Genomic DNA, 26091 nt, shown 5'->3' with positions numbered 1-26091 from the left:
GGGGAGGGGAGGAGGGGTTGGTGAAGGCGGAAGGAGCGTAATTTCTCGATCGTGAAAGCATTAAGCAACGTCAGCTGGGCGCAGGGCTGCTGTCGTGGCCCGTAGCCCGATTCATTAGTTAAATAATGCCGGCGCACGGTCAACGGCCGCCTCGTACAGCCCATTCGAGTTAACTTGGCTGAATCGCGAACCAGGTCGACCAGCTTTCCTAATATCCACCCTTCCTTCATCAGGCCTACATTTTCGGACTTATTCTTCCGATACTTCTTCTCTAATCTTGTTCTTTTGATTTATTTTTGTTTCTCTTTTTTCTTCTACTCCAGAGAGATTATCGAGAGACCATCGCTTCGTTAGATTCTTATTTGTGCGAGGAATGGACGATTTATTAGCTAGTAACGCGAGATCCCGAAACGAAGGGAAAAAAGAAAGATGCACGAAGCGAGAGAAACGCTCTCTCAGATCGAAAGGCAAGAGGCGAGATTCGAAAGATGAAAAATGGCGGTCGAGGAGCCGTCGAATTTCCCGAAGGGGAACGAACGGGCCGATTTATTTATTCAGCCCCACGCGTTTCGCGCGAACTTCTCCCATCGTTATCGTGGCCTCCTACCTAAAACGGCGTAACCCTAACGACTCTACGACTCGTAGATAGCGCTCTATCCTATCGTGGATCGTAACTTTCACGTTCGACTACCAGAAACTTTGAAAGAGAGAGAGAGAGAGAGAAAGGCTCGCGGAAAAGTGGGCGTCGTTTTATTGCCGCGATTCGAACTCGTTCGGATGCGTATTACCGCATAAACTCGTCGTCGTCGTTTCGCAGAAACGAAACAAAGAGGCGGGGAGAGGAGAGGAGCGTGTGTATAGATAACATGTGGGGAGAAAGAAATGGACAAGAAGAAGGAGCGAGAAGGGGTTGGCGAGTTGAATGAGAGCGCACGAACGAACGCCTCCGCTGATTTTCCGATCGGATTCCAATGCAGGAAGAGGAAGAGAAGGTCTTTGACTCCTGTGTGGCGCGGCAGACCGAGTCTGGAGGCTGGTTGATCTAAATACCGAGTAGATACGATCACGATTCGAGATCCTACGCACTGCCCGCGCTGCGTTTGCCCCTCTCTATTATTCTCTCTTTCTCCTCCCCTCCTGTTTATCTGGCGGAGAACCGATAATGTAACCGGGAATCGGCGATCGCAGGCGAGGAGATAGAACGAAGAGAGAGAGAGAGAGAGAGGCCCGGATACAGGCGACGCATTTAGCACCGGCCTTAAGAGAACCGGTGTTAAAACGGCGAATCGGCGAATGGGTTTTGGGAAAGTCGGCCGCGAGAAGTTTCATCCTTTCTACGGCTCCTCTCCAGGCCGATCCTCGACTCGACGAGGAGGGAGAAGGGGGATTCCCCTTTTGTTCTTTCTCCTCCACCGCTCGCTTCTCCACCGATCGCTATCCCAAGGAATCCGGCCGGATTTTTACCGACCAACCCTCCTCCCTCCCCTCTCCTCGATAGTCGCGATCTCCGTCCGGGATATCGATGGATTATCGCCTGTGAATTCGTTATTATCGATCGGCAGTGCCTATTCGTGTATCAAGATGGAAATGTTACGTTTTACGTTATACGTTTCTCTCTCTATATATATATTTTTCTCTACTCTTCTTTCCTACTTTTCTTCAGTTAATTAGAAAAGTTGGTCGAAGGCAAGTACATAAATTTTGATTTTTGATTAGAAGGCTTCGATTTAATTATCGAGCTTTCAACGTGCTCGGGGTGTCGCGTGATTACCAGAACCCGTCACCTTTACTTACCTTTGCTTACCTTGGATCTTTAAATAGAGTGATCTTCGACGGATCTTATTTTTCCTCCCGTCGAGCATCGTTAGACATCCGGTTCCACGTTATTAGGGGGTTTTTTCCACGAGGGGATTGCAGCAATGTACACACGGCACGGGCAACGGTGTGTGCACACTGTGTACCGAAGGATCGGTTTTTGAAACGATTCCCTTGTCGGAGGACGATGTTTTCTCTCTTGTTCTTTCTCTTGTTCTTTCTCTTGTTCGGTTCGGGGAAGAAAAATTCGAGGAACAAACGCGAGGTGGGAACTCGTCAAGAGAAGGAGAGGTTCCGCGAACCGCGTGGGCCGCGTCGAGGAGCTTTCGTCGGGAGAGCTTGGTCGTGAAAGTGGCCGTTCACTCGAGGGGACGAAAAGATTCCCCCCGTGAGTCGCCGTGCGTGTTCCTTCGTCTTTCTTGGTGACCTCGCTACTTTCCACGCCGATCTTTTTTCCCTGCCACGGGCAAACCGACGGATCGGTATAGTATCGAGAAAGCTTCGAGAAAGTCACCTGCGTCGATCGACGATTCGTCGCTGAAACGTTCTCTTTTTCAGATTTTTGGAAACGGATCATTTCGTTGCTTGATGCTTCGTTGTGCATTTGACCCTTTGTGTTTTGGAAACACAAGAATCGTTATCAGAATCGTTTTTATCGATTGGCAAACACTTTTCAAGATAAATTTATCGGAAAATCGAAAAGAGGAGAACCGAAAATTACATACTTTACGTAAATAATATAAATAAACCTGTTTCGTTAATCGACATAATTAAATTATCTTCGTTTTTTCAGTCTTCAGGAACGTTTCGAACGAGTTCAAGCTTCCCTCCGAGCTTTCTCGAATCTTTTCTCGAGAAGGGCCAACGTTACTTTCGATTCCTCTCGATTAGCTTAACGTTTACACTACCCCGGATCAACCCTCCCCATCCGCGAGGAGTTGGTAGAGGGAGGAGGACTGTTTTCGATCGAAAGAAGATCGAATCCCATCGGTGAAAGGAAGACAGGCTTGACACGATCTCTCGGCCTACGTGCCATTCGAGAACTTCCTGCTTTTATTCCGCCCGTGAAGATTACGTTTTCGTGTACCGTCTTGTTCCAAGGATAAGATACCTCGGGTCGGAGTGCGCGGGGATAAATCGTTCCCTGGATTTATTCCGTCCCTGATGGAATCTTCTCGACCATCCCCGAGAAAAGTTTGGTCACGGAGGAGAGAAATACTCGATACACTGCCCCCCCTCTCTCTCTCTTCCTCTCGCTCCTATTTTAATTCTTCTCCTCTGCCCGAAAAGTATAATTATTCTGCATAATAGAGTAGAAACGCGTGTGATCACCAATAATTGATTTGAACATTGGATCCATTTTCACACGTGAAAATGAGAGATATTAGATTTCGGTTATCAGATTCTTGATCGATCGAATTATTTCAAAGGGAAGGAAAAAGAAAAAGGTGAAGAGCGGTGGAAAAAAAAGAGAGGAGAATTCGTTTATTATCCGGTTTATTAACACCGGTGGCGCGAACCTGGTCCGCGCGATTTGTGCGAAACTCGATCGCGAACGGTTCGCACGATCCATTCCGAAACTAGATCGGATGTGTATCGAGGAAGTCGGGGAGGGGAGGGGAGGAGGCCGAATCTTTGTTGAGCAGGGATCGACACGGATCGTGGATTTCTATTAAACGATCGATAATTAGAGGGGAAAGTGAATCGACTTAACCGATCATTCGCGGTCGAGAGACAAATTGCGAGACAAATTGCGAGACGTGCTCTCTCTCTTTCTCTCTCTCTTTCCTTCTCTCTTTGTCGCTTGGTCGAGTATAAAGAAGAGAGTGTCGATGGCCGAGATCATTCTGCCGAGGATGGTGAGAATCTTTCTTATGCACAATTTCTCCTCGCGAACAGTGAAATTTATCTTCGCTGTTGAGATTCGAATCCGTATAAATTTTGTCGCGAACCAGGAACAATCTCCTATCTCCTTTTTCAGGCGGGATATAAGATTTCAATCCGGAGGATGATTTCAAAGTTTAAGGTTATATATAATATATATACCTTAATTTATATATCTCGTGAATTTTCTAATGTAAAACTCGATATTAGATATTGAATGAACAATATGAGCGCATCCCACGTATTTCTTATCGTATTATATTAAAATATAATAATTAGAATCAACGTTCTAGATAATCTAACTTTGCAAGAGAATCTATTTTACTTTTAAATAGAAAAAAAAAAATAATTAATACTTTCTTTACCTTGCGCTCTTTATTCTATCATTGACAGTGATGTATTCTTAGAAATCTCATGCGACGCGATAATAAAGTTTGCGCGATCGTGTGGACAAATGAACGTTTTACGAAAATTTCGACGACCATTCTTTTCGAATCGGCATTAACCGGAAACAACGAGCGGATCCCTGAAAAATTCGACTCGGATAAATGAATTCTGAGGCCGAATTATCAGCGGGGAAACACCGATAAATCTTGGTACAAGTCAGCCCCTTTTAATTACGGTGTTACGGAGCAAACATGGCGGTGAGTCACAGGGCCACCCAAAAACGAAGAAGCTGAGTCAAGCACGCGTCGTCAACCCCCGTCGGCTTAATTCGGCTGGATTGGATCCGAGAGGAAATCCTCTTCGAGGCAATCGGAAGAATCATTTCTAGAAGCCCGTTCCTTAATAACCGGTGACGCATAGGTTTTTGGCCGACACCCCTTGTGATTCATCCCTTGTTACGTCGTCTATTCCCAACTTTATATTCCAATCACCTGGAATATTTAAAATTCTTCTTGATTCTTCTACTCGAGGTATTTAGATATTTCAAACGTCCAATATCTTTTTCCCGTCGAGGATAATTAAACTTGGAACGAGTATCTCCAAATATCCGGCATTGATAAAATAGGGTTTGAAAAGTAAATTTTGCTCGACGCGAGGGAGCTTCGACTGCGTAAGTCGGTGATATTTTCCAACCCTCTGTTATTGTCCATGGATCGCAAATGGACGCGTTAACCCATACTGAAGGAAGCTTGAAACGGGATAAGGAGGCGGCAAAAAAGGGGAAAGAGGGTGAAAGGAATGGCCTGGGGTGAAAGGGAGAGAAAAAGTAGTAGGTATCCACGAAAAACGCGGAAGAAACGAAAAAGTGCCACGTGAAATTGGAAGATGGAGAAGGAGAAAGCAATTCTCTGATCCTCCCTCCCTCCTTCCTCGTGTTCATGCAGGTTTTTCTTTTTTCCTTTGCCCAGTTCACAGAATTATACCTGAAATTTGAAAGTGATTCTACCGTTATATTGACTTACCTGTCGCCTTTCTCTGGATTCCTCGCCTCGAATAACATAATTATCCCTTTTTTCTTTCACGGTGAAAATAACCTTTCCGTCCCAAGGATAATCCCCATAAACGATCTTTGTTGAAAATGTTCCGAGAAATATTACCATATATAATCTTCTTCCAAGGTTACATCGAATAATACAATTATACTTCTTCTTTAAAAAAAAAAAGTTTAACATTATGTAAAATAATCTCTCTTAAAATTAAACTCGTTTTTTACGGAAGGAAAGAAAAAAAAAGAATTCCAACTCGCTGCGAATACGAAAAGCGTGTACACGTAATTTATTTTATTACAAATCATAAAATAATTTAAATTCGAACGTTAAATGAAGAAACTTTAACTTTCGTACTAACTACAAAACACAATTTTCATAATTGATATTCACTTTGCATTCAGAAATTGAAGATATTAATCGATCCTCGATATATATTTCTTCTCTCACTCGATAATTAATATACCAAAAAGGAAAAGGAACAATCTCTTTAACTTCAAATTACTTAATTCATCATCCTTGGAAGAAAAAAGAGAAGGAAGAAAGAAGTACGTATCGGAGAAAATCCTTGAATAGCGTCTCGAAGACGCTAGTCTTTCACCCGATCGAGGAAGGATCCACGTGTGCTGCACCCCCTCGACATGCTGACGCCTTCTTCGCCCCGCGTGTAGGCGAATTTTCACGGATCCGGTGCGCGTGGGAGGGCGTAAACACGCATTGTATCCTCGTCCGATGAAACATGAAATAAGCAACTCCCCCCCCTCCACCGGATATGACGGGTGGTATCGTGATTCCTCCTCCATCTTTGCCGGGCTGCAGTCTGCAGAGGAGGCGCTTTCATGAGGAGATCGCAATCTTTTGGTGCTCCCATAGGATCCATTGAATTTCACAGACGAATCCGGAGGACGAGGCAATTTATGTGTCGGGCGCAGGCATCGGAAGCGTGCTTATAGGGGTGTCGTATTGCGGGATGGATTGATAATCTCGATCTTTCTATTTCTTGCATTCGAGATTCCTGCCGTTGGGGAGAAATGCTTCTTCATCTTCTTCTTCTTCTTCTTCGTCTTCATCTTCTTCTTCTCTGTGCCGATCGATTACACGGATGTACGCGTAGATACAAATTGTCGCGTATATTACGTGAATTGATGCACTGGTTCGATTATATCCGATGTATATATAAGGATCAGGAAAATTTGGTAAAGAAGTTGAACGATGTGTTTAATTTCTCGGCCGCGAAAAGAGAGAAAGAAGAAAAGGAGCGAAGACGAGCGGGGAATGGAATTTATTTCTTGGAAAATTGGCTTCAATTGGCAGCGTCCAAACGATGGAGAAGAAAGAAGCTTTAAAAATTTTTTTTCCTTTTACAAAGATTTTACAAAACGTCTCGCTCTTTCGAAAAGATTGAAGCATTCCTCCGTTGTATTTACGAACCGAAAAGAAAAAAGGAAGAAATTCATCGCGCTCGAGCGATGAACTCTCCTCTCGAACCAGCTTTTTTTTTCAATCGACCATCCATCGCCAAAGATGAAGCACACGCGTTGCACAGGATTCCTGCGCAGGCCGCAGGTGCATCTTCAGTTTGTTCGAACGAGAAGAGGAGGGGGGAGATGCAGAAGAAGAAGAGGAGAAGAGGAGGATAACGAGAAGAAGACGAGACAAGAGCCGAGGTCGTTCTCATCGATGCACGCTCTCTAACTAGCCTCGCGCTACAGATACACGCAGGCGTCACGGTTGCATCGCGAGAGAGAGAGAGACTATCCAACGTATCGAAAGGAGACGAGGAGGTGGAATAAAGAGACGGAGGAAACGCGTGGATACAGGATGCTAAAGAAGGCTAGCTCGAGCTAGCGACCTTCTAAGGCCGCGTCGAGCGAATGCTGCTCGCCACTCTCTTCGGCTTTTTTCCCCTGGCTGGTCCCCTCTCTCCTCTCTCTCTCTCTCTCCCTACTCTCTTCGACCAGACATTTCTTACCTCGTCGACGATGAAAGGCATTGGCCGCAAACGATGGAAACACGGAAAGCTCGGCGGATCCTGTTTCCACCACCGAACTCATTTCCTCGCCGGCCAATTGTGCCGATCATCAACCGTTTCCCTTCCTCCTTTTCACGATCTTTCGATAATTTTTTGAAAATGCGGAGTATTTCTTCTCTGGAATAGGAGGATCTAGAATGGATAGGGGCTGGAAAGATAGAGAGGAAAGGAAGAGCGAGGGGTTAGGTGTAAATTTGAAATTCGTTGGAATTTTAGAGAAGAATTTGTGAGCGAAAATGTACGGTGATTTGAAGAAGAAGGCTATTTTTCGAGTCAAGGATTTCTAGAATATTAGTAAAAATAAATTATAGGTTTAGAATCTTTAGTTTCTTTGTTGTGTTCAATGGTAATAAGAGACGTGTTATAAACAGGATTCTTCCGAAGGTTAATCAGGTGTAGGTAAGTGAGTAACGGTTTCCAGTACGTGCGGAAAAAGTCCTTGGGATCTCTCCTCCTCTCAGGTATCGCGCTAAATACTTGCTGAAAGCACAGAAACACCATCAATGTGTCCGCTGATTGGTTGCTTCGAACCATTTTGTTTCCCAGTCGACGGTATTCTCTTTGAACGAAACGAAAGCGACCGAGGCTCGCAAGGACAGTTTCGATTCGGCCGTGAAATCTGACCGAGTGAAAATTCGAAGCTCGAATTCAAGATTCGAAGAGAGCCGACAAAGGCGACACAAGAGTGAGTTAAATATATTTTCCAGACAGTCCAATTTACATTACACGCCGATACGGGGAAAAACTTTGTCAAAGAACCATTCCACGAATCGTTTTCCTGGGGGATTTTTCTGCACGAAAGAGAGAAAGGAAGGTGCTCTCTCTGGAGGAAATTCAGATCCTTAGAATGTAGGGCGAGGAACAATCGAATCGGCGCGCGAGAGCGAAAAAAGTTGGAAAAGTAAAAGTGAAGGAACGAAATACGCTCGCCTAATTGGGATTAACGTTGCCTTATCGCGGTGGTTGATTAGCCACGAAACGGATTCCGGGAACGATCGTTTAATAATATTCCGTTACGTTGGACGTACAAGGTGAACCGGTGTGAAAGGTGATTGCAACGCGGATGCATTTTTATCCGCTTCCACAGCTTTCAAGAAAACGTATCCACGATATTTAGCAGATAACGTGAGCGAAATTCCAGATTCGACCATCTTTTATTCTCTCACTTCTTCTCCGATTGTCTTTTCGACAGGCTCTCGCGGGGGTGGAAAAAATTCAAATCCAAGCGAAATATTTCAATTAGTACGAAAGAAAAATTCTTAAATATAGGAATACTTTTTTTTATAAGTTACGAAACCTTTTACACGCAGTTGTATATACATATTTGTTACAAGTTATATAATTTTACATAACGCTCGATCGATGCTCCTTCAACTACGAAGATTTCGAAAATTCTTCTTCGTCTTCCGCTTCGTCCCTTCTTCGAATCCAGTTCGTCGTTACGTTTCACACTAATAATCGAGAGGGTAAATTGATTAAAACCGACCAATCCGTATCTCTTTTATCTATTCCAAGGGGGAAGAAAAAATGTTCCCTTTCGTCTTCGTTCCACGGTCGAGAACGTTGCAATTTTCCGGCGAGCGGCCGATATTTAAACTCCGGCTCCGCCTCTCCCTTCCCCCCGCGCCACTTTTCTCGGTGACCATTGACTTAGAAACTTTATTACCGTCATTATCGATCACCGACACACACCGTGTGTATATAACCGGCACGCAGCGAGAGCAAGGTTGAATTTAATTCCCCGCGTGCCTATCGTGCGTCACCGATTCTTTCCACGACAGATTCGCTTCGCCGATTTGCCGGAAATAATTCCGACCATTTTATTGCCGGCGCTACGAAACACGCGATACGATCGAGCCTCGTCCCGAGTCTTCTCTTCGTCGACGAGGATTCGAAGAGAAAGAAAGGGGGAGGAAAAAATAAATCCCGCTGTTTGCTATCCGACTCGAAGAAATTTTCCCTTCGTTACGTTCCGTCTAGAGGCGCGCGTTGTGAAATTTACGGAGGGAGAAATGGAGCGTTGAAAAACGGGGAGATTTGTAAATTCTTTTTGTTTTCTACTTTTTAAATATTTGCAATTATCCGCGATTATTTACGAAAGAGAGAACAAATAAAAATTGAATAAAAATAATCCACCGATAGTTCTCGAGGATACGCAGTATCTTTCAAAGCATTTTTGTGGTTAAACGCAAAAACACTTGACGATGTTTGCATTACCAAGTAGAGGCTCGTCAACTGGCACACGACATGACATTTTCTAAAGTAAGGTTGAATACAAGTTGACGATACGTGTTTAAATTTACTAGCGGGTATCCTCTCGATTCGATCGTAACATCCACTAAAATCCTTCGCGACGAAAAAAATACTCTTCAATATCCAAATATTATAACCAGCACACGTTGCGCTTTTAAACGATCCTCGTGTTTCGACTTTTCCCCGAAATTTGAGAAGAAGCGAAGGGACGAAACAAAAATGGGGCCAAGAGAGGAAGGAAAACTGTAGGTTGGGGAGAGAGAGTTGGGCAGAATTCTCGTGTGCGCATATCTCGCGTGCACTTTCGTCATCGGCGTGCCCCCCACACGCGAGATGCACGGTCTCGCTGGAAGCAAAAGCGAAGAAAACGCTCGGTATCCGGGGAATGCCGGCTGAGGTAGGAGCGGCCGTTGCCTGCCAGGACACGCGAGGATCCTCTCAGGAGTCCATTCCACCGGCGAACAAGGACGTACCGCAGAAATGAATTCGACGCCTCGTTCCTCGAGTGGCTCGCGCTTCGTGGATCAACAATCTTCGCGCGCTCAACATCACAAACGGCCGGCCATCCTCCACCACAGATTCTTCACCAGCCGTGGAATCTTCGTTTTCTATTTGAATACGCGTCGCCGTCGCTCGGACTTCGACTTCGCGGAATTCCCCGACCCATCACTCCTCTCGGAGTAGTTTGCATCTCGAGGGGGGAGAAAGAGAGAGAGACCAAGTCGAGAGCACCTCTTACCCGGAATGTCCTTCCCACAGAGAGAAGAACTTCTGAAAAAAACTTCCTCCTCTTCTACTTTCTACCTGTACAAGCACCGCGGTGTACTTAGCAGGCAACACGTTTTCGATCTGCCATGTTGGAGTGTAGTTCGCCAGTAGTATCGTGTCCAGGCTCGATTATATCTCAGCGGCAGGTAAATTGGCCTCGCCGACCAATCGTCTTAAGAAAACGAAGCGCGAGATCGTATTTAATAAATCCCGATCCAGCAAGCTTCCACTCAAGTTTACCACTATTGCTATCATTAGGACAGGATAGGATGAGTCAATTGGCGAAAAGTACGATGGCGTTTAACCGACGTCGCGAGAAAAGATTCTTGGAGGAAGAATCCGTCGAAAGTTTCGACTTTTCTTTCGAATCCGCGCATTTCGGTTGATTTGATACGCTCGAGTAATACGAAATAAAATATTGGAGATCGAGATATCTGGCAACAAGCTCGGATATGCTTATCTCGATTTATTATTAAACAAGGGAAAACGAAAGTGAAACGGTTCGATCGCTCGTCGTTGCAACGGTTTTACACACGGCCACCCTTTTCGTCGACGTCCACGTTCGCGACGAGGAGAAAGCACTCTCGAGCCGAGAGAAACTCTCGATTCGCGCCGCCGTTCAAGTTCGAAAAGAAAATCCTTCCGCTCGACTCGACAATTATTCTATAATGAACAGTGTCCGTCAATGTTGTCCGTCAATCATCGGCAATAACCGTCACGTTGTACGCGTCGACGCGTCGTAAATGGCGAACTTGGCTCGAAATGGACTCCAAACAGAGCCGAACGGTCGGCCATCACGCGAAACTCGCCCGATGACACGATTCGCCATGGGAAAATCACTGTGATCGCGGTGAAACGATCCGATCGGAATTGTAAAGTACCTTTCACGAGAGATCACCGCGGGGGCATAGGTTTTCCTTTATTCTTTTAACAACGAAATATCGCCAATTCCGGACGTTATTTTTTTTTGAAATAGATTTCTTCTTTCGATAAAGATCGAGCATGACGAGAGTCTTTACGACGAAAAGTCGAATTTAACGTCAGGCTCGACGAGTTGCATCGAAGTTTAATTTGGCGGACTTGAATATAGTCTGGAGAACGAAATTTTCAAGAGGATTAACATTAACGCGGTTGTGATAAAGTTAATACGGTATCAAGGACTCGCACGTGAAGTCATTTTCTATTTTTTATCCAATATCTTCCACCCCAAATAGAATTCCTATTCAAATTTACGTCCTCGAGGAACACACCAATTTCCTCTATCCTAGTAATGCGGAATAAAAGCGCGTTAATGGTATATCATTAGCGCGTGAACCGCCTCTCCATCGTTCTCTATTCCACTCCGTATAATCTATCGTGGAATTGGATGTAATTTTTAAATTTCTTTTTCTTCTTTTTAATTAGTGATCCATTTGTTATCCGTGTTGCGATCATTTGCCATTCGACTTTTTCCATTCCCACGAACGAATAATATTTTCTTTAACACACGATTTATATATTTCCCCGGACGAGAACCTTTTTCTTACGTTGGATTTCTCCTGGAATGCGGAACGGATACAGGTGTAGATATTCGGAGGTATCGATCATTCGATCGGTGGAAATTACGAATGTGTATTATATACGCATAGGCGAGGCGAGGGTACCGTTTCGCGGTGGCTTGTTTCGGCGGCGCGCGGCATTTATCAATCGATACACTGATGGATCGCGGCAATAATCGAGGCTAGGACTATTTAGCGAATTTCACGGCCGGCCGAGAACGCGGTCTTCCAACGAGGTTGAAGAACCTTGTGAGAACTCGAACGACCGGGTTGTATCCGCTCGTTATTGATGGACAGGGAGCGGAGGGGTTGATGTATCGATCGATAACGATACCGTGGCAAGATTGCCCCGTCACCGTAGTAAATCTTGCAAGGTGTATTATACACACGTCTTGGGAGCGTGCGTGTCGTCGTTGTGATTCTGAATAATGCGGAGGGGGGAGTCCCTCGAATGAGCGAAATAAAATTCAGCGGATGATTTATTCGGTGATTTAAATTAATTTTTATATATATATATATAATATATATTAATTTAATATATATATTATAATTTAAAATATATATTAATTTAAATATATTTAAATATATATATATATACGAAAATGGAAATTTGCAAAAACTTCTTTCCGTGTGTATATTTTTTATTTCTCTTTTCGTAAAAGAATTTCTCGTGCGAGAATTTTTTCCAAAAAAAAATCCCCTTGCGGGAAGTTGAAGAGGCGCGGTTACGAATTCAAATTGAATTACAAGGAGGAAACGAGTGGTTGTGTCCTCCTTTCCCTTGCTTAAACTTTACGCAATACGTTCGAAATGTAAATATAAACATTGTGTATCGGCGTAACGAGTGGAAACGGCGACGAATCGAGCACAGTCGATCGAATGTCCGCCACGCGCGCGGTGTCGAGTGACTTCTGGCTTGTCGCGATCCAGCGAAAACGGGCCGGGAATTCGAGGCAAGGCGAGGCAACAAAGTGGAAGGCGAAACCTTTCGAACGAATACCGATCCGATCGAGCGCGGCCAGGATCCGGTCCGGCCGCGCCATTTTAACCCTTGCATCGGCGCGTGCAACCTCGAAAGCGTGCCATATTTGGTCCTGGATTGATTGACTCTAAAAAATTCGACGATTATTTAATTATCATAGGGACAATTTATCGAAATTTTGTTAGATATTTTGATTGAATTTCGTCTGGAAATATTCTTCACGCGATGAAGATGTCTTTAATCGTTTCATATAACGGTCGTATTTCGAGTGTTTTTATATATTTACTTCTCTTCGTGAGAATTTAGATTCAATTTAGATTTCGTTTAAAAACACAAGTTTTTTTCCGTTTCGATGAATATTAATAACGAATGATAAGATTGGAAACGGACGAAATAATTGGATAACAAAAGAGCACTTTGGGGATATTTCCAGATGTCGAAGGAATCCACGAACGGAAGGAGGGCGAGCGTGGATCAGGAATTCGCGGTGGAACGATTTATAATTCGAGGCCGATTACGCGCGTCGCCGTGTAAAGCACGCGTGCAAAATACGCGTAACGAATGAAATACCGCGAGATTCGCGCCCGTTAATCGCATGGACACGGGGCACGGGAAGCAAGCTGCTACAAATCTCGTCCCATGGACGAGACATCTGGCCATTATTCGCCCCGGCCGCGGTGCATTATCATCGAAATCGGCAAATTCGCAATAGCGTTATTCCACGCGTTATTATCGCGCGACTAAATAAACGCCCCGCGTGGCGGAAAACAACTGTCCAGCCGGTATTAAAATACCCACATATTGTTTTTTGCCTTCATCCACCGCTCGTTCGCTCCAACGATTTGGAAGGGAAGAAAGAAAATGTCGCAAATGCGGCGCGAAATGTATTACATCTGTAGCGAGCGAGGTGTAAAAAGAAGGGGAGGATCATCTATCGGGTACGATTGTCGAGCATTTTCCAATCGAAAAATAGAATTCTGAGAAATTGCGAGAAATTTATGGAACTAATTATTCGAAAATGCGCGATTTTAATTAACGCTGTGCTGTTCTCTTGATTGTTTCGTAATTATAATTTTTAAAAGTTGATACTTGTTAAATGTTTACTATCAGTGATTCATGGAATCGAATTTGACTCTTCTTTGATCTTCTTCACTTTCTTTTGATCTTGTTTCCTCGCTATTTTTCTCGAAATATATACACGAAAATATTTTCCCATTTTGTAATAACAATAAACAAAAGTGTAAAGTTACTGTTTAACTGCCCGTGCGCCGTACGGAAAAGGATCCTCTCGCAAGATTCGTCGACTTGCTTCGTTTCTACCTTGCGATATTACACTTTTTACGATTTTTAACGAGGAAACCAAACGCCAAATCCTAAATAAATGAAGAGCCTTCGTCTTTCGAACGTTCAAAGAAACGCTAGATCTCCATGGATTCCGTTAACAACACAACATAAAATGCTTAACGATCCTCGTTTAAAAAAATCCTTATCCGCCAAAAATATGCGTCCACGGAATCGCAACACGCAGAAACATTTTCACAAATCGACGCAAAATAGACAAGTTAACAAATTACGAATAAATATTCGAATAAATGACTTGGTATCTGTCTGTTCATCTGTCGTCAAGGAAGAATGCGCTCGAGGAGCCAGGAATCCTTCGATTGGGCGTTTCTTTCTCGATCGTGTTTTCTAATCAAGTGACGTAACCGCGCGGTCCGACATTTTTTCACGAAATCGAGGTCGCCGCCGAGGAAACGCAAATGCTGGAAGAATCGTGGTCCGGTAACGCGATCCGCCGCGACTCGGTTTCTCTCCTTTTCTGCTGATCAGGCGTTGCACGCCGTGCCGCGCAATATTTTAATTGCTGGAACGCGGAAGCGACACGCTTCTTCGGGGACACCGGTCTCCCTCGGCCAAACCCCGATCGGGTTCCAATTGATCCGACCTCGCATCGAGATGTGTACGTTCTGAAAAACGGCCTCCTCCTCCCATGAAACTATTATTCGATGAAGCTATTGTTCGAGGGACTCGATTAAAAATGTGCAGATGTTACAATATTTTTTAGAAGAATCTTTGGTTGTTATGAAAGGAGAGGGAACGAAGGTATAGCAGGTGCGCAATTGCTACGACGTAATTGCGCGTAAATGGAAAGAATTCGGTTTGAAGAAAGGGCAGAGATGAAGGAAACTTGAAAAGTGAATCTCTTCCCCCTTTCGAAAAATATTTTCCCGCGTCGCGGTCTAGAAACTTGGAGGAAAAAGCAGAAACTTTCGAGTATAATTTTGTGAGGCAAGTGTATATATATTTTGAACAGTTTGGTTCAATTACGTTGCGTAATCCTGTTAAATAATAAACAGGCGGAGAAGTTGGGAGGAGGTTTTACGAGGTTTACGGGATCCGAGGTTTTTGGCAAGTGGGCTTTTTTTACACTTCGCCTAAAGTCAACAAATTGAATTAAGATTAGGAGTCGGGATATACAAAACGTCTTGCGGGACGGAGGAATACCATGCGGCCTATTTCGGGAATCGACTCGTTTGAAACGAAACGGAACAAGCGAGGTTGGTTCGATATCGTATCGATGCGAATAATTAATAATTTAATTAGTTTTATCCGTATTATAGTGGCTGGCGCGGAATGGCCGAGGGCCTTTTGCGGCATTCCCCGACAGTTATTCGGGGCCAACGATCGAGAGGCTCGCGGAACGGGTCCCTGAACCGCGTTTCCACCACCAGCAAACTTCCTCTTAGGTCTTTCTTCTTTGACGAAACTTTTCACCAAGTCGAAGAACGCCCTTGATCGATAATTTTTTTGAACTTTGAAAAAATTTCGTGGCTTTGAGTTTTTTCTTACGTCAGGATGTTAGGATTGTTATTAATTATTTATGCATAAATGGTATGGGATAATGGGGATGGTTTGGGAAAATTACTACCGTATTTGGTTATCTCAGAAACGAGACTTGTCTCGGTTTCATATCGATAAACGTGCGTGAGACACGTCTCATCGTGGTAACAGGTTTAATTTTTACGTCTGAAATTATTGACGTTTAATTTTTTACTTCGATAGATAATAAAGAAAAATAAAATTATAAAGTAAAAATAAAAATATCTCGAGATTACCGCGAGATTCGCTATCATATCGTGTCATAGGTGTAAGCATCGTTACGAACATTGTTTATTAATTTTTATGAAATTTTCGATATCTAATCAATGTGTAATATTTTACGATAAAATTAATAGAATTTCGAAATAATTTTATGGAAATATAAAAAAAAAAGAAAAACGAATCATCAATAAAATGTCCATTGTAAGATGTTGATCTGCGCTTTAATTACGCGTTATTGAAAATTGTTCGTTTATCGACTCGGACACTCTTATCTTTCACGGGAATTCGCCGTTTCCGAGAACCAGTTTCCCCGCGAAACATCGTCGTATCGCGTCGTTGGAAATGCATCGGCGTTTTAAAATAAGGAATCGCCGCGTATTTCTGCTACCGGTAATACTCTTATATATATGTATTTATATACGTTCGTAATACACGATGAATTGAGAACCGGCCGTGTAACCGCGAGGATCGCAATAGGAACAACTCGAAGAATAGATCTTGGCCGACGAGTCTCTTATTCGTCGAATGCCGTACGAATCGAGTACAATCTGTTACAATATGTTGTACAATCTGTTGCGATAAAAACGCAATTTTTCATACTAATTTCTCCAAGCGTTTAGTTCCATTTCTGTTTTCTTTTTCTTTTGGTGGCGATGATCGTTTCGTTTCGACCGATAGTTTGTTTCCTCGCGATTCGTTCGTTCCCTCCCCTACTCTTCCAAAGGATGGAAATTTATTTGAGAGTGAAACTTTCGAAAACTGTTTTCAGGAACGTTTGTTTGTTAATGGTCGATGGTTTGGCTGGGAATAGACACTCCGAAAGTGGATATAAAGTGGTTGTTGTTTTTCGAATCGTGGAAATTTTTCCACGGTTAGAAAGTTAAAAATATTGTAATATTAATTTCTCCTCTAATAAATAACATTTATGTAATTTTCGCCGAGTTTAGAAATTTTTCCAAGCCGCGTACATCTCTCGATAGAGCGACGCCGAAGGAATTTAGAAAAAAAATTTATAATTACTGGCCGTTTAATTTTTTATTATCTTCCCCGCCACTTTGGAACGTTGATATTATTCAATCCCCTTATTACAAACGAGGCTTCGCGTATATAAGACTTTCGGTCGAAAGTTGGGGAAGAATCGGTTTACAATCGATCAAATTGGAAAGTTCAGCTCGTAAAATTCTTCTCCAGGAAATAATTTACGGTTAATATTATGTGTATTCGGTTACATCGCTGCATAAACGGCGAGGATAAAAAATACGTAAACAAATCCCTTCGATCCTATCCTATCCGATCGAAATAAAATCGCACGACAATAGAAAAATAAAACCTGCTCGCGCGTTCGACGATATATTTGCGTCGTGGCCTAAATGAAGAGCGCGAAAATAAAAAGAAGAAGAAAAAGTGCGCAATCATGGAGGGAATATACAAAGTTGCTAATAAGCCGACGTGCAAACCAGAAATCACCGAAACTCCCGTGTTATTTATGCAACCGTATCGGCCGCGAGGAAATTTACGAGGAAAAACAGAAACTCGTAAACCACGTGATGTGAACGTAAATTTCCTTGAGCGAAGGTAAAAAAGAGTGTGGCCGCGAGGACGGGGAAGCACGAGTTCGAAGTCGGCTCCCTTTCCCTCTGCAATGATATTTTTCGCCAGTTAAAGATACGTAAGATTGATTTTTAATAAAAAAGAGAAGAGAAAACGAATTTCGAATCGTCCGTTAAATTCAAAAGAAATCCGATCGAATCTCTCTAAATTTCTTCTGAGATGTTCTCTCGAGAAATTGTTATTTCCCTCCGCAACTTCTTTGTGAAAATTTCTCGAACAGGAAAGAAAAATTGGAGGCAGAATTGGTTGCATCGTGGAACGCGCTCGGGCCTCCAATAAAATTAGAATGTTGTCGCGCGCGAGCAGCCGGGCAAAAACGGCGACGACACGCGTACTCTAACTGTACAACGACCGGCGGATGACCGGGCTTGCAAAGCGACGCCGAGCTGAATATCGCGCAAAAAGCTGCCACGCCGTGCAAATGGCATCTCGCGTTTCGACGAGAAGGGCGTGCGATCTCTTCTGGCCATCTCTCGGCCGGATACCTTGACGCGTGCATATCTCGACCTCGAGGAGGACGGGGAGTAAAAGAGAAAAAAGTGCGCCTGGATGGGGGAAACGCGAGTAGTAGTAGTAGTAGTTTCCACGTGTTGGGTTTCAATAAGGGGCCAGCCTCTGATTTTTCTAATCACCGAGAAAACCACCGCGGTTGGTGTTGTTTATCTGGAACGAGCCACTGCGACAGTAAACGCGCTCTCCTCCTGTACCGGATGTGGCTTGCAGAGAGCCGAGCCGGATCGTAGTGGCCCTCTCTCGTACCGGTTTCCCCCGGACACGATCCAACGCGGTATAGGTAAACGAACGTCGGGAAAATATGTCCCTCTTCCATGAAAGTGTACTCGTGACGTCGACCCGCAAAAGATTCGTAAGATTCTTGAAAATTTTTTAAACCTTGGCGAATAAAGAAGAATTAATAAATGCTCTCTCAATAGAAAACTGACGAGATGCAAATGGCCATTTTTATTATTACTATTATTATGGAAAAGAAATTCGAAAACGATAGTGCGTTGCTTTGGAATCTGGAAAAAGTTGTGGAAGGTCATGGAAGACAAGCTTTCTTTCCGAAGATTTATGCGACAACGTTTGTGCGCCAGTTGTAAGCGGTGTCTTATCTAACTTGGACGCACGGCTATTCCAATCTCCGCTATATATTTGCGTCACTAATTACACGAGACCGGTTGTACGCATCGGATTCGCGTCATTGAATCGCGAAATCGAGTCGCAATTAGACGTAATGGATGAGGTGACTGTAAGAAGATGAAGAAAGAGGAGGAGAAAGGAAAAAGGAGAGGGAAGAAAAGCGCAGTTTCTTCAATCTTTTCTCGTAGAACGTGAGATCCCTTCGTAGTTTTCGAGCCAGTAAAAGGCAGAGAGAATAAACGCTCGAAACTTTATCGAAGATAACAGGCTCGAACGCTTAATCATCGAAGTCGTTGATACTCTTCGCCAACACATTGTTCGTGACACACCGCCAATTCCTTTTCATCGACGTTATCTTTTAAACAATTAGTCGGATATATTTAAAATATTTAAAATAGAAATAAACTGAGAGCTAAAATGGTGGCTTTATTGAAAATAATATTAATCGAAGCTCGATATAACATCTTGTCCATCGAGGCTAATTATCCATAATTGATCCATAATTCTTCACTTTCCGAACGTTTGTCCTTCTTTGTTTTTCTCTTCGCTTCGATCATCTTACAGATTTTGTAAAATTAATCTTATTATATAATCCACTTTTAGCACAGATAGTAGAAAGAAGGATAAAATTGAATCTTCCTCGGCAAACAATGCCGCGAAATTGCCTAAATTAAACTTGGTTTCCAATCAATAAATGCGAATCCAATACGTTATCCTACGCAATTGCGAAAAAAAAATGCCAAGCCTCGAACACTCGAGAAGTTTGCCGCAATAAAAGCGAACTGGAGAGAGAGAGAGAGAAAGAGCCCTCGCAAAGTTATCCACTTTCAGGTCTCGACGACAAGTCGGTGGCTTTAATTTAACCACTTAGCTGCCACTTGCGCCGCAGGTAGCGGGCGAACCCCTGCCGGAATTCCTGTCGAAGACACGGAGGCTTCGACAACGGGCCAGAACGGTGGAATGCGGGATATTCGCGGCCTGGAGGCGACCACCGTTGTAGCCGTTCCTCTGTCAATGCTTAGAAAACGAAGGGAAACGTCGCCGACCATCCTTTCCTTCGCGTGTTTACGAGGGACTCGATGTCGGTGCTATGTCCTTGCCACCCCCCATCGAAATTGTGAATGGAAATTCTTTCTCATGGTAATTTACAGTGCTATCGAAAAGGTGTTTGGAAAAAATGGTTTATTTATCCACCACGTTTCTTTATTAATCATTCGAACGAACATCCGTAATGATACACTGATCGATTTTTATTCCAATATCTCATCATCCAATATTTTCACATTTTAAGGATTTAATTATTTAATTGTTGGAAAATTATTTTTTTTATTTGTTAAAACTTGCACTCGTGTCTAGGAAACTGGTCCAGAGATTTAATCGTTTGAAGAACTCGAATGAAGCGTTACGACGACACTCCTCAAACGCTTCGCGACTGACCATCGTCTCTCCTCGCTTCGTTTCGAAAGACGGGAGAAAAAAGAGGGTGGCTGGAATCGGTTCGAGGCTAACCGTTGGTGTAACCCGCGTGCGCAAAGCCGGTTAACAATGAGGAGCTCGAAGGGGGCCGATAATTAACCGAGAAACCGGGCGAAAGTCGCGTGGAAAACGCGTGGCGATCCATCTTTCGCGTTCAACAGGTATCCGGATAAATTCCAGGCGGAGAGAATCGAGAAACCCTCGTGGTATGTTTGCTCGAGCCCGAGGGGGGCGGCGGGAAATGTTCGGATGCCTGATGTGTCATTGCGTTCCCGGGCGCCGTTTCTAGCAGCTACAGTTACGTATCGCGATTGTTGCGCCGGGATTCCGGCAAATGTCGTTTCCCCCGTTTCGAAGAAATTCCAGGGTAATAAGGATTATCCATGGATCGCGCTTACAAGCGAGCTACGACGTATTAATTATCGTCGTCTGATCAAACCTCCAACTCCACTAAATACTCTAGGAAAATAGAGAATGTTGTGGAATTGTACGATATTTATGTATCTTTTTGTATGAAATCGATATAATGTGACAGCGTGATGATTTGAAACGAAGAAAGCGATCAAATGTCGAGGCCTGGCTACGTTAATCGATTAATCGATCGGGGCCTTTGATCTCTCGACATTGCGTAGAGGCGATAATACGTTTAAGCGGACGAACATCTGGCGCATTTACGTCAGTTTTTCCAGCTCGCGAGCTCACCTGACCGGTGAGGCGTTGTGTTACGTCAAGGCGCGGCGTCCAAGCTCGCAGGTCGTGAACCCCGCGACAGATGACGGAAATAACCGACCTAACTCTCTTAGCATCGCGAAACTGACTCGAGAGATGTAGCCGTGATACTATCTTTACTCTTTTTCTCCCCACTTTGTTTGACGAGCCGGCGAACGCCCGTTAAGTCCCGTTCACACGAAACGTGTGAAAAATATCCTCCAATTATAATCGGCTCGAGAAAGAATTACCCTTTTCTTCGAAAGCTACAACGAGAATAATAAGATCTTGTAACACGTCGGTTAAAAAATCGAAAGAGGACATCTCTTAAAATGATGATGAATAGTTGAAATGAATATCATTCCTATCCTATCCTACCCGAGTAAGTAGCGAAATGGCGTGGAAAAAACGTTTGGTCGAACGGTTGTACAGTCTTTGGAAAATTGGATCGAACGGTCGTGCAATTCCGTTACCCCCTTGAAGAAGAAGAAGAAGAAGAAGATGGTATCCGCCATGTGGCCTCGCTCCTCTCTCGATGTCGGTTACACGAGGCCGGTGTGAGCAACGCCTTTCGAACATTTGTCTCGTCTATGTTTATGCCGTGTCGTCTTCTGGCGTCGAACCGGATTTATCCGGTGGTCCCGGTGCACCGGCTACCATACTCGCGACACCTTACTCGACTTAGCACGAGTGACTTTTCCGAAGGTAAATATAGGCGACCGTTCTCGGTGTCGACTCATGCCGTTCGGCAGTCGATGCCAACCAGCTACGCGAAAGGACGCGAGCGTTGTTGGCCAGGGTGAAGGGGAGCTCGCACAAGTCCTCGATAGCATAGCTGGTTATCACTTGGTTCGAATCTCGTTTCCGGATACGGATTATTCCAGTGATCGGCCGATTAAATTATTGGGTGATTTAGGTAAATGAAACGATGAGTAATTAATCGTCAAGGGGGAGGAGGAACTCGTGATTTTCATTCTGAAAATCTTATCCTGTCGTATCATTATTATATCTATATACTATTATTAATTCGTTCCAGGCAATAGAAATAAACGTATTTATCTCGCTATATATGTTAAACTCTATTAAAATTAGGAAAAATTTAAACCGTTGTAACTTGGAAGATAATGGCTTCCGGTAAATGGATGAAAGACCATTAGAAGCGCGAAATCTTACCCTTTAAGCGCCTCTTTCACTTATCTCGATACGACTTCCGGTTGCCGAGATATCCTGCCGTGTAAAGAAAAGAATAATTTTTTAATCATTTATCTCGAGTTCTAAATTAAATCCTATTAAAATTAGGAAAATTTTGATTCGCCATAACTCGGAAAGTAATCACTTCCGGAAAATGGGTGAAAGACCATTAGAAGCGCGGAATCTTGCCCTTTGAAACGCATTTTCGTTTATCTCGTTATCATTTTCGTTTCCCGAGATATCGTCGTGTAAAGGAAAAGATAATTTTTAATCGTTTACTATCTCCATCCTCGTCGCTTACTCGGACCTCTCGCTCGCACCTCGTCTCACTGACCTATCCCAAGCTTCAGACAAGCGACAGACGCGATTCCTGGAATCGTGTCGTATTTTCAGGAAAAAATATAGGTTGCGGACCCATTCATAATCCCTATAATATATCCCTCCTTTTTAAGCTTCGTAGACATTTTGACTTCTTTTTATAACCTCGGCAACCGATTTATTTTCTGTGTGGATTTTAATGACAAAATTTTTAACTTCCTCGAGCTTCTCTTGAGTTTCGTTTTAAAGATTTTATCGTATATAGAATATCGTATATAGAAACATAATTTAGCATGTTTACGTAATATGATATGCTTTTATAGATACAGCAATCGTAAGAAGAAAATTTAATTTTTTTTTTTTTTTTGAATAAGAAAACAAGTTTTAACTTCCCTCAACATTCGAACAGTTAGTCTTGAAATGATTCCATTCCATACTTTTCTTCTTCGTATTCGTCAAAAATTCCAGTCGTAAAACCGATCGTTCATCAATCTCGAATCGACGCAATCCGGCAAATTTCCATTCTTCGCAAGGTTAAATCTCAATCCTCGATCCTACGTGTCTAATAAAATCATCGCCGATCCCTCCTCCGCCTCGTTTAATTACGAAACATTAATCCGCCGTCCAATTTAACGCGCCCGGGTGCCTGAAACAGCCTCCTCTTATCTCTTTATCCGCCGTCTGAGCGCAGCTGCATTCCTGCACGGTGACACAGAATTTCTCAGCGCATTCCGGCCGCGCGGAATCGCGGCCCTTTCCCGTGGCGGAGAACGCGAACGTGGCTGGTGTGGCTATTTTTCGCGCGCGCTCGTAACAGCCCGCGCGCGTTCTGCCTCGATCCCCGGAGATCGGGATCGGGATCGATCGAGAGACAACTCTTGTTCGAAAGGGAGGAAAAATTACTTTTGCCTACGACTTAAACGTCGATGCGTTTTCGCACATCCAGCTGTGTATGGGAAGAAATAGCAAAAAATAAAGTTTTTTCGACGAATTTTATTTTATTAACTGAACGTAGTAAGTCGATATAATTTAATAATATTGATCGCGTTCCAGGCAATAATTGTTCAGAATTTTAAAAAAGGAAAAAAAACGTGGGATCGAATATAAGTCGATATAAAAAAGGAACGAAATACAAGAAATTCGCGCTGAATATTTTTAATATTAGACCGATATCGAGGAATAATGGTTTTATTGAAAATTTATCGGAGAATCTACCGCGTCATCCGCGTTATCAGGGAAATCGTATCACCACGACCGGATTGATTTCTGCACGATAAGAATTTTCACGAACAACTTCCTATTCTAGCATTTAGTCAGTCATCCGCTGCTACGTTCGCCTCCTCGTTCGACCACTTCACGAATTTCGCGAGCTCGAATCGATTTGACAGGTAGGTGCACTTTTCGCAAATTTTACAACTCGTATATAAAACTCGACATAACAATCTCGTATTCCATTCCATATCCAGGACGCGTGGCGGAATAATCATCCGCGGAATATAATTCGAAGGAGTCCTCTTCCAATCGAGTTCGAGACTCTCGTAATAACGTATCTCCCTTCCACCAAGTAGAATCGAGAACGTAAAAAAGGGACGGAAGAAATAAATAAAGAAGCTTGGAGACGATAAAAAACAAAGAAAAAAAGAAACAGGTACTCGCATACATTTTGTCAATTTGTATCGTCGGCCCACATTCTTTATCACTTGGATATTCGAACCTCTTCCTCTCCCTCCCTTCGCGTTTTCCACGAACCACTTTCAAAACTCCCGAAACTATCCAACTTCAAATCTTCCGACAGAGACATATCGAGACTCCTCGACCGTTCCAAGACTTTCGAATTATATTCAAACCGATACGAATCGTAGCCTTAAAAAGCTTGGGAATCGTTCTCGAATGATCGAGATTCGATTCGCCGGTCGATCGATCGATCCCGTGGCGCTTTGCTTCGTAATCAAACGAATCCGCCCACGGGAAAATTCGACGTCCAAGAATCCAAGAATCGTGGATATAAATATCTATCCCCTTATTCCTAACGTGTAATAAATTTTCGCAGGCGTGGACGACGATATTCGTCAGAAAACACGGGATCCGAACAATGTGACTGGCGAGAGCGGACTTTTGTATGCGCGGTGTATATATCGACATAGTTGCAGTTCGTTCGCCTACGAGTGTCGTATCGTACACTCGTAAACATTTATAGAGCTGGTTTCTCCTCCCCCTCTCCTTTAAGCGTCTCCTTTTTCCACCTCCGGAGTGCAGCCGGGGCGAGCTGAAAAGTGCGTTCGTCGAGCGGAGACCGATACCGACTCGTTATCGACGATCCTCAACTTTAGTTTCTGCTCCGGTAGAAACGTAACGGTGACGAGTCGAGCATGCTCGAACATGAGAAGGAGAGTCACAGGAAAGGACGAAATTAAATCCGTTCGAAGATCGGAAGAATCATTTGGCAGATCCCCTTCCATCCTCTTCCACGTGTCGCGGTAATTCGTTCCACCACACCGTCGTCGTGATGTATAATACACTGGACGCTCGCCAACCAGCTAACCTTCCACTCTTTCCCTCGTAATTACCGAATTTTCGAACAAAACGTCGCGAGCGGCGCCTAGCCACGGACGGATTCGAGGTGATTCGAGGTGTTCGATGACATAATTTCGTGGATGTTTACGAAGAGGATGTTACATACACGTACATATACGTTGGAGTAAGGGTGAAGGGAGAGTGAGTGATGTCGTCGTGCAGAAGACAACGCAGCGCCGCCGCGTCCTATTTCATAAGGACGGCAAGAAGACTTATATCGGTGAGTCTGGAGCGATTCAAGGAGGGATGAAATTTTTAAGATCCGTATAATTCGAGGATTCATCTATACGAGATTTGTTCAGCGATCCAACTTCGAAACGGACAATCGATTCCTCTTTATTACCCTCCACAGCAAGGAGGCAGAGGAGGCGTGTATATCTCTTCCTCTGTTCGTCGACAATTGGCACGGGATACGCGTGGCTTTTCTTCGGGACTTGTATAACAACGAGAAAGATTCGTGACTTACAACGAATCTATCTGTTGTAATTGATCGAAATTTTACGTTTTAGCAATCTTCGTGTATAGGAGATCGATGTGTTCGGTGTTGAAGAAGGAACGAGTAGTAAGTTCTGAGAGAGGAGGCTAGGATAGAAGTTACGCTAATTCTTTTCTCTCTCTCTCTCTCTTTTTTTTTTTTAGGCTGTCAACACACATTTATCGGTTGATAGAAGAATTTAGGTTAATGTAGCAATGTTGATACGGAAAGGACGTCGAACTGAATTAGCCGGTTCACTTTATCACGTGATTTGTTCATCGGGTTAACCTTTAACTGGCCAGAGTAGAAGTTAATTCGATCGTGAATAGCACGTGATTGCGCTGCAATCTAAAACGTCAATAACGACGGTAAACAATGAAGGACGTTGAGTAATAAACACGCTGCTATTAATCCGAGAGATACGACGTCGCCTGAAAGAAAGAAAGAAAAAAAAAAAAACAAAAGTGACGAGCAAAAAGCGAGATATCGCAATTGAATAAAAAACGTAGAATCGATAGAATCGATGATCTGTCACAATAATATGCAATCATCTTCTCATCTTTATCTATCATTAAAATTCATCAAAATCTATTTCGTTCAAATCACGCGTTAAACGTATCGCTTATAAACTTATCTAAAATTCGCGTTACATTGGCGTCACTGAGATCACGATTAGATCAAACTGACGGTTTTCTTTTCAGAAAGAAAGAAAAAAGAAAGAAAAAAATCTCCTCGCAAGGCGACCATATCCTTATCTGTTTGTTTATCGCGATAAATATCATAGATACCGT

The 26091-nt window shown here is 43.4% G+C and overlaps 1 protein-coding gene across 7 annotated transcripts in view; it reads left to right on the top strand.

Annotated features, from left to right (window-relative positions):
• The window catches only part of LOC107994871 (3-phosphoinositide-dependent protein kinase 1), a 491030-nt gene that overhangs the window by 432879 nt on the left and 32060 nt on the right, over nucleotides 1-26091 (top strand). The window contains exons 1-4 of one of the 7 annotated variants that reach the window (XM_062081852.1): nucleotides 7833-7849; nucleotides 23558-23639; nucleotides 23718-23899; nucleotides 24302-25045. The exons of 3 other annotated variants lie outside the window; for them this stretch is intronic. In XM_062081852.1, coding sequence (XP_061937836.1) covers nucleotides 24974-25045 — 72 coding nt within the window. In that variant the 5' untranslated portion in view covers nucleotides 7833-7849; nucleotides 23558-23639; nucleotides 23718-23899; nucleotides 24302-24973. Of the gene's footprint in view, nucleotides 1-7832; nucleotides 7850-16179; nucleotides 16198-23248; nucleotides 23266-23557; nucleotides 23640-23717; nucleotides 23900-24301; nucleotides 25046-26091 lie in introns of those variants that run through there. 3 more of the 7 variants (XM_062081849.1, XM_062081843.1, XM_062081875.1) reach the window with 3 other exon arrangements.

The sequence above is a fragment of the Apis cerana genome, linkage group LG1, assembly GCF_029169275.1.
Source record: "Apis cerana isolate GH-2021 linkage group LG1, AcerK_1.0, whole genome shotgun sequence".
In the NCBI taxonomy this organism is placed as follows: Eukaryota; Metazoa; Arthropoda; class Insecta; order Hymenoptera; family Apidae; genus Apis; species Apis cerana.
Note: the sequence above shows the minus strand (reverse complement) of the source record. Positions and strands in the feature narration are given on the sequence as shown.